General features: G+C 33.0%; 1 protein-coding gene across 2 annotated transcripts in view; it reads right to left on the bottom strand.

Moving 5' to 3' along the window:
* Window positions 1–5,324: 5,324 nt before the first annotated feature.
* Window positions 5,325–15,704, bottom strand: part of HNRNPLL (heterogeneous nuclear ribonucleoprotein L like) — a 67,756-nt gene continuing 57,376 nt past the window's right edge. For both annotated transcript variants that reach the window (XM_023531345.1, XM_011361394.2), the window contains 6 exons: window positions 13,842–14,059; window positions 10,689–10,810; window positions 10,008–10,209; window positions 9,315–9,372; window positions 9,127–9,225; window positions 5,325–6,062 (listed from right to left, as the gene is read on the bottom strand). In XM_023531345.1, the coding sequence (XP_023387113.1) occupies window positions 6,007–6,062; window positions 9,127–9,225; window positions 9,315–9,372; window positions 10,008–10,209; window positions 10,689–10,810; window positions 13,842–14,059 (755 nt within the window). In that variant the 3' untranslated portion in view covers window positions 5,325–6,006. The remainder of the gene's footprint in view (window positions 6,063–9,126; window positions 9,226–9,314; window positions 9,373–10,007; window positions 10,210–10,688; window positions 10,811–13,841; window positions 14,060–15,704) is intronic.

Here is a 15,704-nt window from a genome sequence, read left to right as displayed (position 1 = left end):
CTGAGCAAAGCCGGATTTCTGGTTGATATAGTATGACTGTAGTCCACTAAGATGTTTTTAAAATATCCATGATCACTCCCTCTCACCACTAGATGGCCAATAACACAGATCTGGTGACCACAAACGTCAAAAGTTTTCTCAAAGCCACATAGCTTTAGGGGGAAAATAGAAATCAAATTTCTAACTAGTTTCCCACTCCCCCTACCCCCGCCAACCAAGTTTCGGAGTTAGGATCCAGAGTACCTCAAATATTTTAAGCCCAGAAAAGCTGGTCTATGTTTTCAAGATACCCAAACCCAGTATCTGGGTGTGCCCAAGGTATCATCCCTCCCTCCCCATCATAGCCACCCGACCCATATCCTGGCCCCATCCACCTTACTCAGAATCTGAGTAAGATGTCATTTGGGAATCCTATAGAACTGAACCACTTGCTTAGTAACCACCTCAACCAGTTTTCCATAAACTGGGGTAGAAAGTTATTCCCCTAATCCAAGCTACCTCCTCCTCGAACTATTCCAGTTCTAAGGACTCTCACAAGAGCATTCATGATGTAAGAAGTTGGCAGGTAGCCTGATCCTTTCCTTTATTCATCACCACTATCTAGTTCCAGAACATTTTTATTACCCCAAGAAGAAATCCTGTACCCATTAGTAAATTCCTCTCCATTCTCCCCACCCCCAGTCCCTGGCAACCACTATTTTGCTTTCTGTCTAACCATTTACTAGAGCAATTAATAGTTTGGGCTAATACAGCTAATAATACTTCCAGTCACTGAGGAGGACAAATTAAGTCAATGATGCAAAAGGCTTTTTTGTCTGTAAGAACTTTAAAGATTAAGATCCGGATTCTAAACCAAGTTTAACTTCAGGTCATAATATCCCTACAGGTTTGTCTTGTTAACTTGAGAACACAATATCTGGGTCTCTCATCATTAATTTGTGAAACAGAACTACCCTACCTGCTTTACTCCATACTCCATGTGGTGCTAATCACTCCTTGACCCATTTTATAGTCGAATTCATAAAAGCCAGAACAGATTCAACTCCTATTACTCAAAGATTAACATTCACTAATCAATTTTCAGTTCCTCTTATTTAGGAAATAGGGTCTTGCCTCCTATCTGGAAAGATGCCTTTGCCAATCTTCTGTTGTTTCCTTCACCAGCTAAAATTAATCTGTGTATTTTTTAAAGCTGTCTGCTTGATGTCTCGCACATTTCGTGTGCTTGACAGATGTTGGGAAAATAAATGAGTTAAATGTCCAAGAAGCCAAATGGTTCCAAGTGATACTTCTAAAATGGCTTTTATAGAAACTAAGACTTTGAGGTTCAAACTGTCATTTTTCTTTTACACCCCTACGTTAATAATAAAAATAATCTCATCTACTTTACATTCATGATTTGTGACATCATAAAATCACAAACTTTAAATGGAAATTAATGAATACAATTTGCTTTGACATTAGAAACACACACACACACACACACACACACAGTCCAATAAAGTCAAAATCTGCAGATGGTTCAGGATGAGTATTTTTTAAAAGCTCCCCACGATTCTAGTTTCTACTAGTGGAAACATCCTACTCATGAAATCATCCCCATCCCACCCCCTAAAATCCTCTTTTCTAATTGTTGAAAATCACTGCTAAAAATTACTGTGTAACACAGGCATTATCTACCATGTCTTTTTGCTTCCTCTTCTGTCCTAAGAAAAAAGTATTTCAAATTAAATCATATCTAAAAATCATCTTGATAACCTGTTTCACAATCGTAAATTATAATCAAGTTTCAAGCCCTGAAACTATACCACTGATATTTTCAGTTATCTAATAGGCTACTCTAAAATTATAGTAACAACTGTAATCTTTCAGGCCATTTACTGGTTATTTTCCAGGCTCTCAATAAACCATAACTACTCCCCAGAAAGGAGTAATATTGCTCTCGATTTCTCTGAATTTTTACTTCTGGGAGAAAAAAACAAAACCAGAAATAACCAAATGATTAAATCGACTCAAAGCAAAACTTTCAGGGCTGTCTACAGCTTTAGTCAATGTGATTACTGTCACACAGCAAAGCTGTGCACGCTTCCAGATAAGGAGCTGCCTCTAATTCACGCTTCTGCTGTACTCACTTAACGGTTCTATGTGATTTACAGAAAAGGTTTTAGGTGACACCACAGAATTTTTAAGTTGAGTCTATAAGCTTTCTGTTCTTGAAAATAAAGGGAGTCATTAACAAATCTACAGAGAATTCTTCTAGTATAGAGAAGTGTCCAGAAATATTTCACCTATGTTTAAACTTTATGGTAGTACTTATAAGAAAATAAGATGGGTCATAGGCTTACGACTGACAAAAAGATATATTTCCGGTTTAAAAATAGGGAGGGCCCCCTGTTGAATAATTTTCAATGCTCTTTCATTTGATTCTTGTTTGTATATTACAATGGCCAGTTAAAAGTGAGATTCAGGCAACTGGAAATTCTTAAAATATACAATTATGATTTCAAACTAAAAAGGAACTCTGAAGACAGGGGTCTAGACGGGTCTACTGAGCATCAGGTGATCACACTAGCCTATACTCATAGTGGTTGCCATACGCTGTTCAAATTAGGGGGGCTTTTAGTGCTACCCTCTTCTGTGTATTTTTTTTCCTCCACCAACTAGTTTCTCTCAAGACAGCAAAGTAACTGTAGCAGTTCCAGGCCTGCCTCACACAAGCAGACCACAACCCTTTGCGGGAGCATCTCCTTACCCGTTCTTCAACAAATCCTAGGCACCCCAGCTGTGGATCAGCCTATGTTTACCTGTACAACCCAGAACCAGATTACTTCATTTAAAGCAATCATTCCTAGCCCAATCTGATACCCTTTTATTATGCTGAAATAATACCCCTAGATAGATATAATACCCACCTACCTACATACACACGATTTTGAAGTAAAACAAAATAAAAATCCTAACTGTAAGATAAAGGAGAAATAAAACTTAAAATGCTTATTACTCAGGAGTGGCTACAACAGAATACATAAAGAGATACAAATGACTGCTACAAATGAACACTGACCCTGATGTCTTGTAATGCCAACTCAAATACCACTTTGATTATGTAATTTTCCAAAATGGTGAACAGCTCTTGGAAATATTCTAAATAAAACAACTATCTTTACTGGAATTACAAGGTGGTTGCATTCCTAGAAAATTAGGTGTACTGTATATAAAAATACTTTGTTTATACATACAAAACAGGTTCTAGGATCAGATAGTATCTGATGGGATACTGGAAAGTAATGTAAGACACAAGGGACAATTCTTGCTGGTCCCTGTCCATCAAATATTTGTAGTATTCTCCAAACTCTGAGAAAAGCATCTCTACAAACTGTCAAAATGTCCCCCAAGGGAGTGACTGGGATAGACATATGATATTAAGTCAGTCAAGCTCACCAAACCTTGACTACAAAACGGGGAAGGTGGAATGGAGGGTGGAGAGGCAGCAATATCCACCATTTCCAACTTCCTCATTCATTAATTAAAACTAAGAGAATTTTGAGCGCTCCCTCAGATCTAAATGGCTTCATATTAAAGAAATTTTTACTAGTAAAGCAAAGTCTACTGTATTTTGTTCAAGTTCAAAGCATGTTAAAAGTGAGAAGGCTAGGAAAGTGATTCAATTAAAATTTATCAGGTTTTATTAACACTTGAATCCATTTGGTGTAAATGCTAGGTTTTTGAAAAAACCAATAACCTTTAAAAAGTAGATTATAATCCATAGCCCAGTTTTGCAAATTAGTTATCAAATATTTAATTAGATTTGGATATAAAATGAAATTTCAATATTAAAAAATATACTCAAAGCTAATATTATTTTCTTATATCTAAAAAATCTCTTTCACATTCTAAAAGTATAAAGACAGCACAGGGAAGAATGCTGTCGTTAAGGCTAAGGAAAGAGGGAACGCTGCCAAAGCAAACTCCATTAACAGTGGTGATATCCAAGTAAACTGTCAAAGAAAATACTGACAGCAACGATGTAGACAGAGCTGACACACCAGTGCACACAGATCTGCAAGGCCCAACTTACAAACTAGTTTACACTAAAAGAATTTACTTGTCACTTTGGCAGGGAGGAAAGAACATTAAGACAGAGTTCATATCTAAAAGTCAATACCACTTTAAGCAAATCTAAATTAAATAGGCCTTGTCACCATATACAGATTTGTTCCCTAAAATTTTCAACACAAAATAATCCATAACACTTGACATTTATACCAGTTTTCAGAGGAGGAGAAGGGAAAGAGAGCTATTACATAAACTTGCAAATGACTTTTTAAAATTAAGACGTTTCAATTTTGCAACAAATGTAGAAAAGTGTTTATAGGGAAGGGGAAAAAAAGCTTTGTTTATGTAAAGTTAGGTAAACTTCGGTATTAAACTAACAATGAATGTGGAACAAACACAGCCCAGTATCATACACAAGCTGCCCATGGTATAAGTTACTGGGTTCCACGATAAGGGTCAAATGCTTCTAGATTGAATTAAAATTTTTCTAGACCTTTAAAGGGCTAAAGGGACATTGGTCCACTGCTGTCAAAATTTAAGGGGAAATGTTAATGTGTGTTTAGTTTCAACAGCTCTTAAAAATTTTTAACCTCTATCTCATTTCTAAAAGGATTAAAACTGCTTTTTTTGCGTTAAAATTCAAACTGAAACATTTACAAAAGATATAAATGGAACTTCTATATGCAAATTTATTTAAAAGTCTCACGATCATAAAACTGCTACTGCCAACTATAGACTTCATGGTTATTCTAGGTAGATGAAACATAGTCTCCCTTCTTTTAAAGATGAATATAAAATGGCTATATCAGTTTTCTATTATAAAAAAGCTGTGAATTTGATAACATGTGCTATGGTCTCTTACTACCATGTTTTGTCCTTATATCTTACTTGCTTATGTATACTATTTTCCAAAAAAAGGAAAAAAAAAAGAAAACAGATCCACTGGGAGAAAGAATGTTTAATAAATGGTATTGAAACAAATAGCTATCTGTTTGGAATAAAAATAAAAGTAGATCCTTATACCTTGCACCATATAGAAAAATACATATATTACTGATGGATTTAAGAGTAAAAAATAAAAATGCAAGTACCCAAAATTCATACATACAATTTTAGGGGGTTTACAGACTCCCTAAAGCCCATCAATGGATCTCAGATTATCTAGAAGAGAAATTGTTAATCATAAATTCTAATAAAATCTCAATGCCAATACTAGACATGTTTTCAAGATCAAGTCACAGGCAACCAATGAAGATAAACACATTAACTCATTGTTGTAACTTTATAAAATCTCAAAACTAGAACTAGAAACAGAGGCATGTCAATACAAATGGACAATGACTTAAAAAAAAAAAATACACCAATTTAAATAAGTTTGAGTGCATACTGTACAAGTGTATCCATATGTCTGTTAGCCTTTCAGAAATATAAAATCAGCTAAATCTGTAGTACTTAAAATTCAATATGTGTAATGTTATTCTCAAACTTGATTAAGATACTTAATAAATACAAGTTATGTTTAATATGAATAACTGCAACATACTTAAACATCTAAACATATATAGGAATTCTATAATATTAAAATGCAATACTTTCACCTGCATTAATCTCATACACAATGGAAAAATACTTGCAGATAATTAGCATTAAGAAAGCAAATATATTTTCACTGTGGGAGAAAAATAATAAGATTAGAAATCATATATTTGTATAATCTACAAGGAAGCTGTAGATAGTCTACATTCCGATATTCTATTTTAAAATGAAAACAATCCAATATGTAAGTTTACAACAAATTTACTCAAGGCAAAATATTTGTTTATTACAGAACAGGATCTTAAGTCAAAGTAAGCAAGGCAACATTAGGTCAACCATTTTAGATTTTTAAATGAAGTGTAGCTTTAAAATTGTAATAAAGGTGAACATAAATTCTAACATGCTCTTCTCTTCTTATAAATGGGATGATGTAGAAAAGCAAAGTTTCAATGTGTAGGGATTGGAACCATCTGTAAAAATTAAAAACAAAGTTAAAGATTACTTCATCAAATTTTCAAGATTACCTTGAATTAGCAGAGTAACTTATTTCACCTTTTTATAGGATTAAAAGCAGAAATATAAAGAAGGAAAGTTTCTAGGTAAAGGGAAGATTACTTTTGTTCATATATACTAGCAGATAAGCTCTATGAAGCCAGAGATTTTGTCCATTGCTACATTCCTACTGTTCTAAACATTATCTGACACATAGAAAGCAATTGAATTTTTTTCTAGTGCATTAATCATTACAGATAAATTGTATCAGGATTAGGCCTATGTCCATGAGCAAAGGTCACTTTGTAGAAAATTATTAGCAATGATAACTTCTCTATAAAAACCAATTCAAATATATCTTGGAAAGTAGGACAAGACTGTAACACACAGGAAGATATCAATAAGCTGAAAAAGTTCCAGGAGGTCTAGTATTAAATCTCTGATCAACAGGGCATATAAATTCTAAAATTACTTTTTAAAAATTGGGTCTAATACACAAAAATACTTCCATTTTATGCATTTTTCTCAACTTTTCAGACCAAGCAGAGGTAACTCTTTATCAAATGATTATACAAAAAAGCAATTCTGGTATCTTACTTAATGTACCAAAATTTTAGTATTAAAAGCTATAGCTCCTTAAGGGAAAAAAAAGTCATATATAAAGGAAAAAGCATATATATCAACAAGCATTTGCAAGACACTGAAGATAAAACAGAAATAATTATACCTTTCTCAGAGGAGTTTAAAATTCATATACTACCCTAAATATATCTCAAATATGCATATAATTTTAAAGCCTTTTAAAACTGTCTATCAAAAATTAAGCCTAACTACTTAAATTTACTTTTGTTACTAGAAGTCAAATGAGAAGTATTCCTACTTATTTAACTTTTTATTAAAAAAACATAGTAGTATAATGAACTCTCACATATCACTTCACTTCAAAAACCGTCAACATCTGGCAATCTTATTTCATTTACTTCCCTTCTGCACATATTTCGGGGGGGCTGGAATATTTTAAAACAAATCCTAGATGTTACTCCACCCAAAAATCCTTTGAGGTATATTTTTATTTTCTTCTTAACTATCATCCATCATCACATCTAATAAAATAAATAATTTTTCTATTATTTAGAATAACAAAGTTTTAACATTCTTTAGATCCAGGATCCAAGTAAATTACACAGCACCAAATTTCAAAAGTTAAATAAAAAAAAAAAAAAAAACACACAGGAATAAAAAGCCATTTACCATAATGTAAAGAATAAACAAAGATAATGATAATTTCATTTGATACAAATTAAAACAAAATTCAAAGTCTAACAACACTCATGTTGCTAACAGTGTTGGGCAGTGGGTACTTTCATACACCACAGGGTAGGAACGTAAAAGGCGATCCAGAAACATTTACAAAATATAAACCTTTATGCACTGCAAATACAAAAAAAATGCAACTACAAGGATATTTATTACTGAAATAGGAAAAAACAATTGGAAATAATTGGTGTTCATTAGTGGGAAAATGCATAAGTCACATAAACTGTGGTACATCTTTACTATAAATAGCTATTCTGCAAATGTTTTTTTTTTTTTATTTTTAAAGTAGCTTTGCATTGTGCTGATATAGAAATAGCTCCAAAATATATTAACCCATTTCCCACTTACCCCGAGAATACTTGCCAGCGGCACTTGCAGCTGCAGTGTTTACCCCAAGATGACTTATGGATTATAGTCCTAACCTTACCCCCCCCAACAAAGTTTGCCACTCAATATCTCACTTTTATTATTATTTTTGCATCATTCTAGTATATTGATAATCTTTTGAAACAAATGACATCATTCTATTTATAGCATTCTGTTTTTAGTAGTGGCATTTCCATTTACAAAATATAGTGGTTCTCAATCGCTGGAAATGTCAAATCCTAGAAAACGCAGCATTTCCTATGCATGATGTTAACATCGTTCTCGAACAGTTATTAGCTGAAGATTCATTTGACGAATCCGATTTCTGTATACATTTCTGTTACATTAGGATTAGAGACAAGTTCTGTTTAGAAATAACTCCAAGAACATTTTTATATTGTATTTTCACATTGAAAACCAGTCAGATTTGCTTCAGCCTCAAAGAGAGTATTTATGTAAAACTAAATTAACTCTAGCAGAGAGTTGTACTTTTTTTTTCTAAACAGGAAATGGGTTAAATGAAAACGGCAAGGCATGGAATAGTATGTACAGAAGAACCATTTTGTTTAAGTTTCAAAAATGTAGCTGTATATATGCTAGGAGGTGGCATAAAAGAGACAAAAGGTTAGAAGGTATACAAAGCTTTAACTTTCATTTTGTACTTTTACATACTGTTTGAATTTTAACCATACATATGTATTGCTTTCTTCTGAAAAGATCAACAGGTATTGTGGAAGCCAGCCCCAAAGATGGCCTCAATGATCCCTATTTCTTGATATACACATTGTACCATGGTTGGCCTATGTGACCACAGTATACAACCTAAGTGATGGTACGTAAATTCCAATATTAGGTTATAAAAGACACTGCAAGACACCGTAGCTTCTATTTTGGTCTTTTGCTCCATCTCTCTTGGATCACTCATTCTGAAGGAAGCCAGCTACCATGACACGGACAATGACTTGACTGGGCCCGCAAACAATCAGATGAGTGAGCTTGAAAGTGGATTTTCCAGCCCCCAGGCACGGCTAGAAATGACTGCAGACCCAGACAACAGTTTGACTGCAATCTCATGAGAGACCCTGAGCCAGAACTACCCACCTAAACTATACACAGATTACTGACCCTCCAAAATAGTAAGATAATAAATGTTTGCTGTTTTAAGGTGTTAAATGCTGTGATAATCTGTTACACAGCAAGAGGTAACTAATACAAGGATTATGTGGGTTGTGGGATTTACATGCCTTTTTTCCTTTGTACTTCTCTGTATTTAAAAAAAATAATAATGTTATTTTTAAATTATTGTGAATGTTTCTAACAGTAACTCCCACTGAATAATTATGACACAATTGTACTTACTTGGAACTCTTATCTGATAGTGATTAAGTGCTGTAAGGGCTTCTACTGCATCAGTTTTGCATTCCCATTCTAATAGCCCTGAAAGTGTTTTGGCAGAAGCTAAAACAAAACAAAGAAACACAAATCCAGTTGTTGTTTGCTTGTCATCAACTTAATCAGAAATTTTAAAAGAGGGAATGTGCACTTACGTTTTGCATCAAACACTTTATATTTGATGAATGTAAGAACTTCATGGTCATTGCACAACTGTCAAAGAATTGTAAAACTATTAAAATATGGCCAAAATAATATTCCTACATTTTTTTAGAAACTTAAACTTTATGACAGCATTTAAGTTTGAGTCTGTCATGAATAAATTAAATCAAATATGTTTTTAGATTAATAAGCTGTATGAGAAAATCAATTAAAAATGGTGATATTCTATAAACTGTGTCAATAATTTAGTGCTATAAAATAAAACCATAAATTTATAACTGAAACATATTTCCTCAGAGTTGACCAGGATTTATTAGTTGACCAGTAAGGAGCAGACTTCCAAAAAACCAATTCTTTTCTGAAACATTTCCAACAGTTAGGAAAGGAAGGAACATATAAAATTTGGGAGGAGATGAGAATTAAAGACATGGTAAAAGAACTTGCTGAATGCAGGAGTAAGGATATCTCACTCTACACTCTAATTCCAAGTCTCAAAAGGACTGAGCTACAAACCAACAAAAGATCAATGAATAATAGAGGCCAGAATGAACTATATAAAGTATCAAACAAATAAAAAAAATATAACAGCAGATGAACAGAGCAAGACTTTAAAATGAGGCTAAAATATGACATATTTTTAAAAAGAAAACAAGACCATTCTATACAATTTGTATTTCAGTGCCTACCTTAGTGAAGGTCTCTTCAGTGACACACAATGGAACATTGTAATAATGCAGCACACACGAGGGTGGCTGGATTATATTCTTAGATGCTTGGCCAGCACTTGTAAAGCGATTATTTTTGCTCATTGCAAAATCTTTGTAGCTACTTGTACCATCCTCCAGCTCAAATATTTGACTTGGAACAACTGAATGTTGTTTAGACACACTGAAAGTTAGAAAGAAAAAAGGTACAGAACATACCTTGTTAGATAAAGAGCAGCAAGTACGCAGTCTCAAAATGTTTACATACATATCTGCATTAATCTTAATGAAAAAGGCATATGCAGTTATTTAGTTGAAATACTTAATATTTTGAAATTTAAATATTTAAATGTACTCTGCATTATAATCAATCACTCACATTTTAGACATCAATTAGAAAAAATCTATTAAATATGCTCGCATATTAGAAAACTTTAACATAAAAACATGTCCATTTTGACATGCTGTTTTATGATCATAAAACTAAAAACTAAAATCTGAATTATATGACCCTAATACTTCATCTAAAATGACAACACTATAGCTGCTAGATTCAGATGTGCCTTCATTTACATTAAAATATTCTGAAATTGAAATTAATGTCTTTAATAAAAAAATAAAGATTTTAAAATATTTTTTAAAGTTACCACTTAAGATATTTACCAAACATTAAGTCTTTTCCCAAATAATTTGACATTGTTAAGGTGTGTGACAGCTCTTTCTACAGCATATTCATCACCCATTTCTACCAGTGCTGTACCAGGAATGGTCTTCATAAATTTTACCTGTAAATACAAAATCCCCAAAAGGTGACCATTTAATTCCCTTCTACAGTAACAAAATTTCTTAAAAAAAAACAATATGGTTTAAGTGGTTGATGTCAAATATAAAAGATTACCTGGAATCTTAACTTTATTCTGCTGTGCCATTATTAGATACTCTTACCTCACATCAGAATTCAATAAAGTTAAAAAGGAAGACTATAATTCTGTTGAATAGCATATTAAAGAAGAGCATGGGCTTATGCTGGCTGTTATTTATTAACTGTGTGATCTAGGGCAATGTACTTCACTTCTGTGAGCCTCAGACTTCCCTATAACATCTGACAGGACTCATCAATATTTATTCATTTAACACATATCTATTAAGTGCCTAATATGCTTTGATAAGCACTGTGCTAGGAACTGAGGATTTAACAGTGAACATAACAGACATGGTCTTCTTGAAGCTTGTATTCTAAGAGGCAGGTGAGAAATTTAAAAGTAAATAATAATTACCAAATACTCAGAGTGCTGTTACAGCATTATACAAAATCCTATATAAGAAATAATACAAGATGGCCTTGACACAGCACTGCCAGTAGGAAGGCTTGTGCAAGGTAGGGGCAGTTTAAAAAACAGGCAATACTTCATAAGTTTTCATGACATTTGGGCAGAGGCCATATTATTCTATTATTCCAATTTTAGTATAAAATACTGTAAGGGTTAGATGGGATAAAGAATGATAATCACTTGGCATAGTGCTTACCCCTTGCAAAGTCCATAAATAGCTATTAAGTACCACTAACATTCATGACACCCTGAATACATTTTTTTCTTATCTGTTAACCTCAAAGGAATACTGGGAATACAACAAATGCAACAAAGCATTTATATCCATCACTGCAACTATTAACTTTAATGGGCATTTTCATACCCTAGCATTTTTACACCACGCCCATATTAAACAAAATAGCTGTAGCAGGACTTTTCAGTTTTACTTGAAATCAATTGTCTTCTTGTGGGCAAAATTTGTCTCCCTTGATTAAATCCAAGAACATCCTACAAATTTAACAGTGACTAAATATATATGTTAAGTATGTAGTTCTTAGTTTTAAAAAGTTAGGAAAAATTAACTTTAAGGATTAACTTTAAGGATTATGATGGCTTGAGTTTAATATATCATAATTTATCATTTAAAATGTTTAAAAAACTTTAATATGTGGAACGAGAGAGACTAACATTGTTCAAATAATATAAATAAGATTTAAGTTTTATTAGACAAAGTGATTTGGGTTTCTAAATTAAGAAATGATTAGTTCATAACACAAAAAGACAAAGATCTATAAGATTTTACTTATATGTGGAATCTAAGGAACAAAAAGAACAAACTAATCAAAAACAGACTCACAAATATAGAGGCACAATCTGGTGATGGCCAGAGGGAGGGGAAGTGAGGGGCTGAGAGAAAGGGGTGAAGGGTTAAAGAAATAAAAATTAGAAGTTGATAGATGGTCATGGGATAGGGAGCACAGCATAGGGAATGCAGTCAGCATTAATGTAATGGCTAGATGGAGAGCCAGAGGAAAGAGCAATTAGGGTGATCATTTTATACACTATATAAATGTCTAACCAATGTACTGTAAACTTGAAACCAATAATAAAAAAAGAAAAGACAAAGATCTACTAAAGATGATTAAACTTCCTGATTCTGGTTATCTACGAACGTGAAAAGCACAAACAGAAAAGTAATACTATGTAAAGAAAGTTAAAATACACATTAAAGCCCATTTAGTTATTAAGCATGCAGCTCCCAGAGCTCAACTAAACACCCAGATGTCTAAGATAAACGTCTATGTGAAAAAATCTTAACTTTTTTTCCCAATGTTGCTAAATCTGTCCCATGTATTCTTGGCTAGTTACATAAGCAGAAATATACCATATGTTATCCCCGAGACCAAATGTGAAATTTCCTTTTTTTTTTTTTAAAATGTGGTCAAATAGTTATGTTGAGGAAATTCTTGTTTCAGAGATTTTTCGAGTTGCTGCCTCATATTAAGGAGGCTTTAGAATTTATGAACTAAGTACTAAGAGTATACCAACTTTTTAAGCCATGCTCTCTCCCACACGCTTATGACTTACAAGCTTGTACTTTTTTATTGTTGTGAAAAGACCACTAAAATCACTTAAAACAGGGAAAATATCATTACTACAGTATTGAAATTCAAATTAGTAAGTGTATCAAATAATTGGTAACTTAAGACTACTAATCATTTCTCCAGTTAAATCCTCTTTGATTCTTTCAAAAATAGTTTAGCATCTACTTTGTAACAAGGACATTACTAAGTCTTTGTGAGATTATCAATGAATAAACATCACAGATCTGGGGAAACCAGAGAGTTATCTGGTGAAAATAAAGTTATAATTTTAAAGATCTTCAAAATATATAAAACTTAAATGTTTTGCTACTTTTTGAGTAAAGTCTCCGGAGAAAAACTTTTGGACACATTCTATCAAAGTTGGTCAGTTTCAAATATCATTGAACTAAAAGTACATCTCTCCATTGAAGATACTAGAACTCCAACATTTGGGAGGCAAGTATATAAATCTAGAACCATCCTAAAACTCATGACTTGTGGCCAAGCTCTGAGACATGTTTGTGTATATCTAGCTCCATGAAAGGAACTGTTCTTTCAAATTCCACAGTTCAACACGTTACATGCTAGAATCTCTTAAATTGTACACACATATGTATATACATATATATGTATGTGTGTGTGTGTGTGTGTGTGTGTATGCTTTGGTAACTGATTAAACCACTGTTTTGGACTTCTATTTATATTAGTTATTTATGTTTTTAGTACCAACAACCTATACTGATCATTTACCAACAAAAAATGATCCATTAGGAGTTCCTACCTTATGGATTTTTAGCTTATGTGGGTCACTACTAAAATAACTTCTATGTTCCTAATATAAGAAGGCACATATTTGCTGCTTTTTCGGATTTTCCTACTACATATCTTAGCAAAATAAGCTAATATAAAATGAAACTTACCTTTTCAATATTTCCATATAAGCAGAATAGGTTGAAGACTCTTGAACAATTCATTTTTAGCTGATGCAATCCACTAACCATTACTACTGAACCAGAAGGATTTCCTCCATGCATGTAAGAGGAAGAAGCCTGCGGTAATGGATACGCAACAAGCTCAGGTGTATCTCGAGAGCCCATTCTATAACGGCTTGGTAAAGGCAATAATGGACCATGGGATCCTATAAAAATGATCAAAAAGAAAAACGAAAATACGTCAGCAAATACACTATACCATACAAAAAATTAAACTCTTACTATAACTAGTTTGATGTATGTCCAAAGAAAACACAAATGTGTGAATATTCAAATATAACCTGTGGGAATTAATAAAATCTATATTTATTTGTACCAGATCCAATATACATTGACCTGCACACATCTGCATACATTGAGCTCTGAGTTTATATATTTAAAAAGTAAAACTTTAACAAAAAAAGTATATAAGATTATGTCATAAATAGAAGAGGAAAAAGTCAGTGTAAAACTGTGGGCCACTATATATACATTATATCTCATATTTTAAAAAACCACCTTCTGCCAACGTCTTTTGTAGGATAATACAATAACCTAGACAGTGAAATCTAGAAAACGATGCAGAAATATAAGAAAAAAGAACATCTTTAGTTTCACTTAAAAGTTGTCTCTTTAAATGCATCTACTATATAATGCACTTTCAAGTTAGTATTTTATTCCAATTCTAATTTAATTTAGATAACTAAAACCCTAGATTTAGTTAACACCTCACCTATTCGGAGTTGTTATTATTCCGCAACCTCCGTTTTTTAGAAATCACATCAAGAACCAGAAGAAAATGTCTGAGTATCTGAACCTGTTATCACAGAAACACATGCAAATCTACGTCTCTTATTTTGAGAATTCTTAAGAACCAACCTGTTAACTTTATAGTCCTAAACAACTTTATCTGGTTTTCCCATCCACAACAGATTAGAAGTAACAAGAAAAATAAAGCTAGAGTGAATGGAATAGACAGGAATGAGAGACTCTGGAGAAACTGTGATACTGAAGGTAGGCATAGGGCACATTTACAGGGACAAGAAGAGAGGCATAAGAACTCAGAAGAGACAATTAAGCTGGAGACAAGATATGAACATACACATCTTAGGTGCTCCTGAGTTGGTGATTACAGAAGCATACTCTGGGATACAGGCATAGGTCCTCCTGATGCTCAAGAAACCAATCCAAAATCCCAAGTCCTTTCCTCATTTCTCAAGAGCATATAATGCTACAGACTTTCATTTTTATGTAAGACTATAGAATATTTGTGATCTATTAAGTGAGTTACTAAGAACTACTGTATTTTGGTATCACAGCATACTATTAGAGCTTATGTGGACTCCGATTCAGTATTCTAAATACAGCTGCCATTCATAACAACAGAGCAGCACTACCACTGAGCACATGCAGTGTGAATTCCTGCAATTTTATAGAGGAATATTTTATTAATGCATTGTCATCGGTATTGCCTTAAATTGGTCATGATTTTCAATTGCTCTTCTTGCTGGTAATTGGTAGTTTATCAAAACAATCAATATAGTTCATGGTGAGTTACCTGTTAGTAACTACACATATTTTGGCCTCTAAACTGTTATGTGTATCTTGGGGTTATATATCAATCATTTTTATCTCTATTGCAAAAGTATATATAGATATTTACTCCCTCCCCCACCACCTACCTCCCCACTACTACCATTCGCTTGTAATGACACTACTATAATGACAAATTTTGATAAATGGTCAGTGGAAACCTTCCACTCTGCTTAAGTTGGCCAAGGTCTAAAAACTGAGTTGTACTGCCATAGTCAC

The sequence above is a fragment of the Pteropus vampyrus genome, unplaced genomic scaffold (genome assembly GCF_000151845.1).
Source record: "Pteropus vampyrus isolate Shadow unplaced genomic scaffold, Pvam_2.0 Scaffold66, whole genome shotgun sequence".
NCBI classification, from domain to species: Eukaryota; Metazoa; Chordata; class Mammalia; order Chiroptera; family Pteropodidae; genus Pteropus; species Pteropus vampyrus.
Note: the sequence above shows the minus strand (reverse complement) of the source record. Positions and strands in the feature narration are given on the sequence as shown.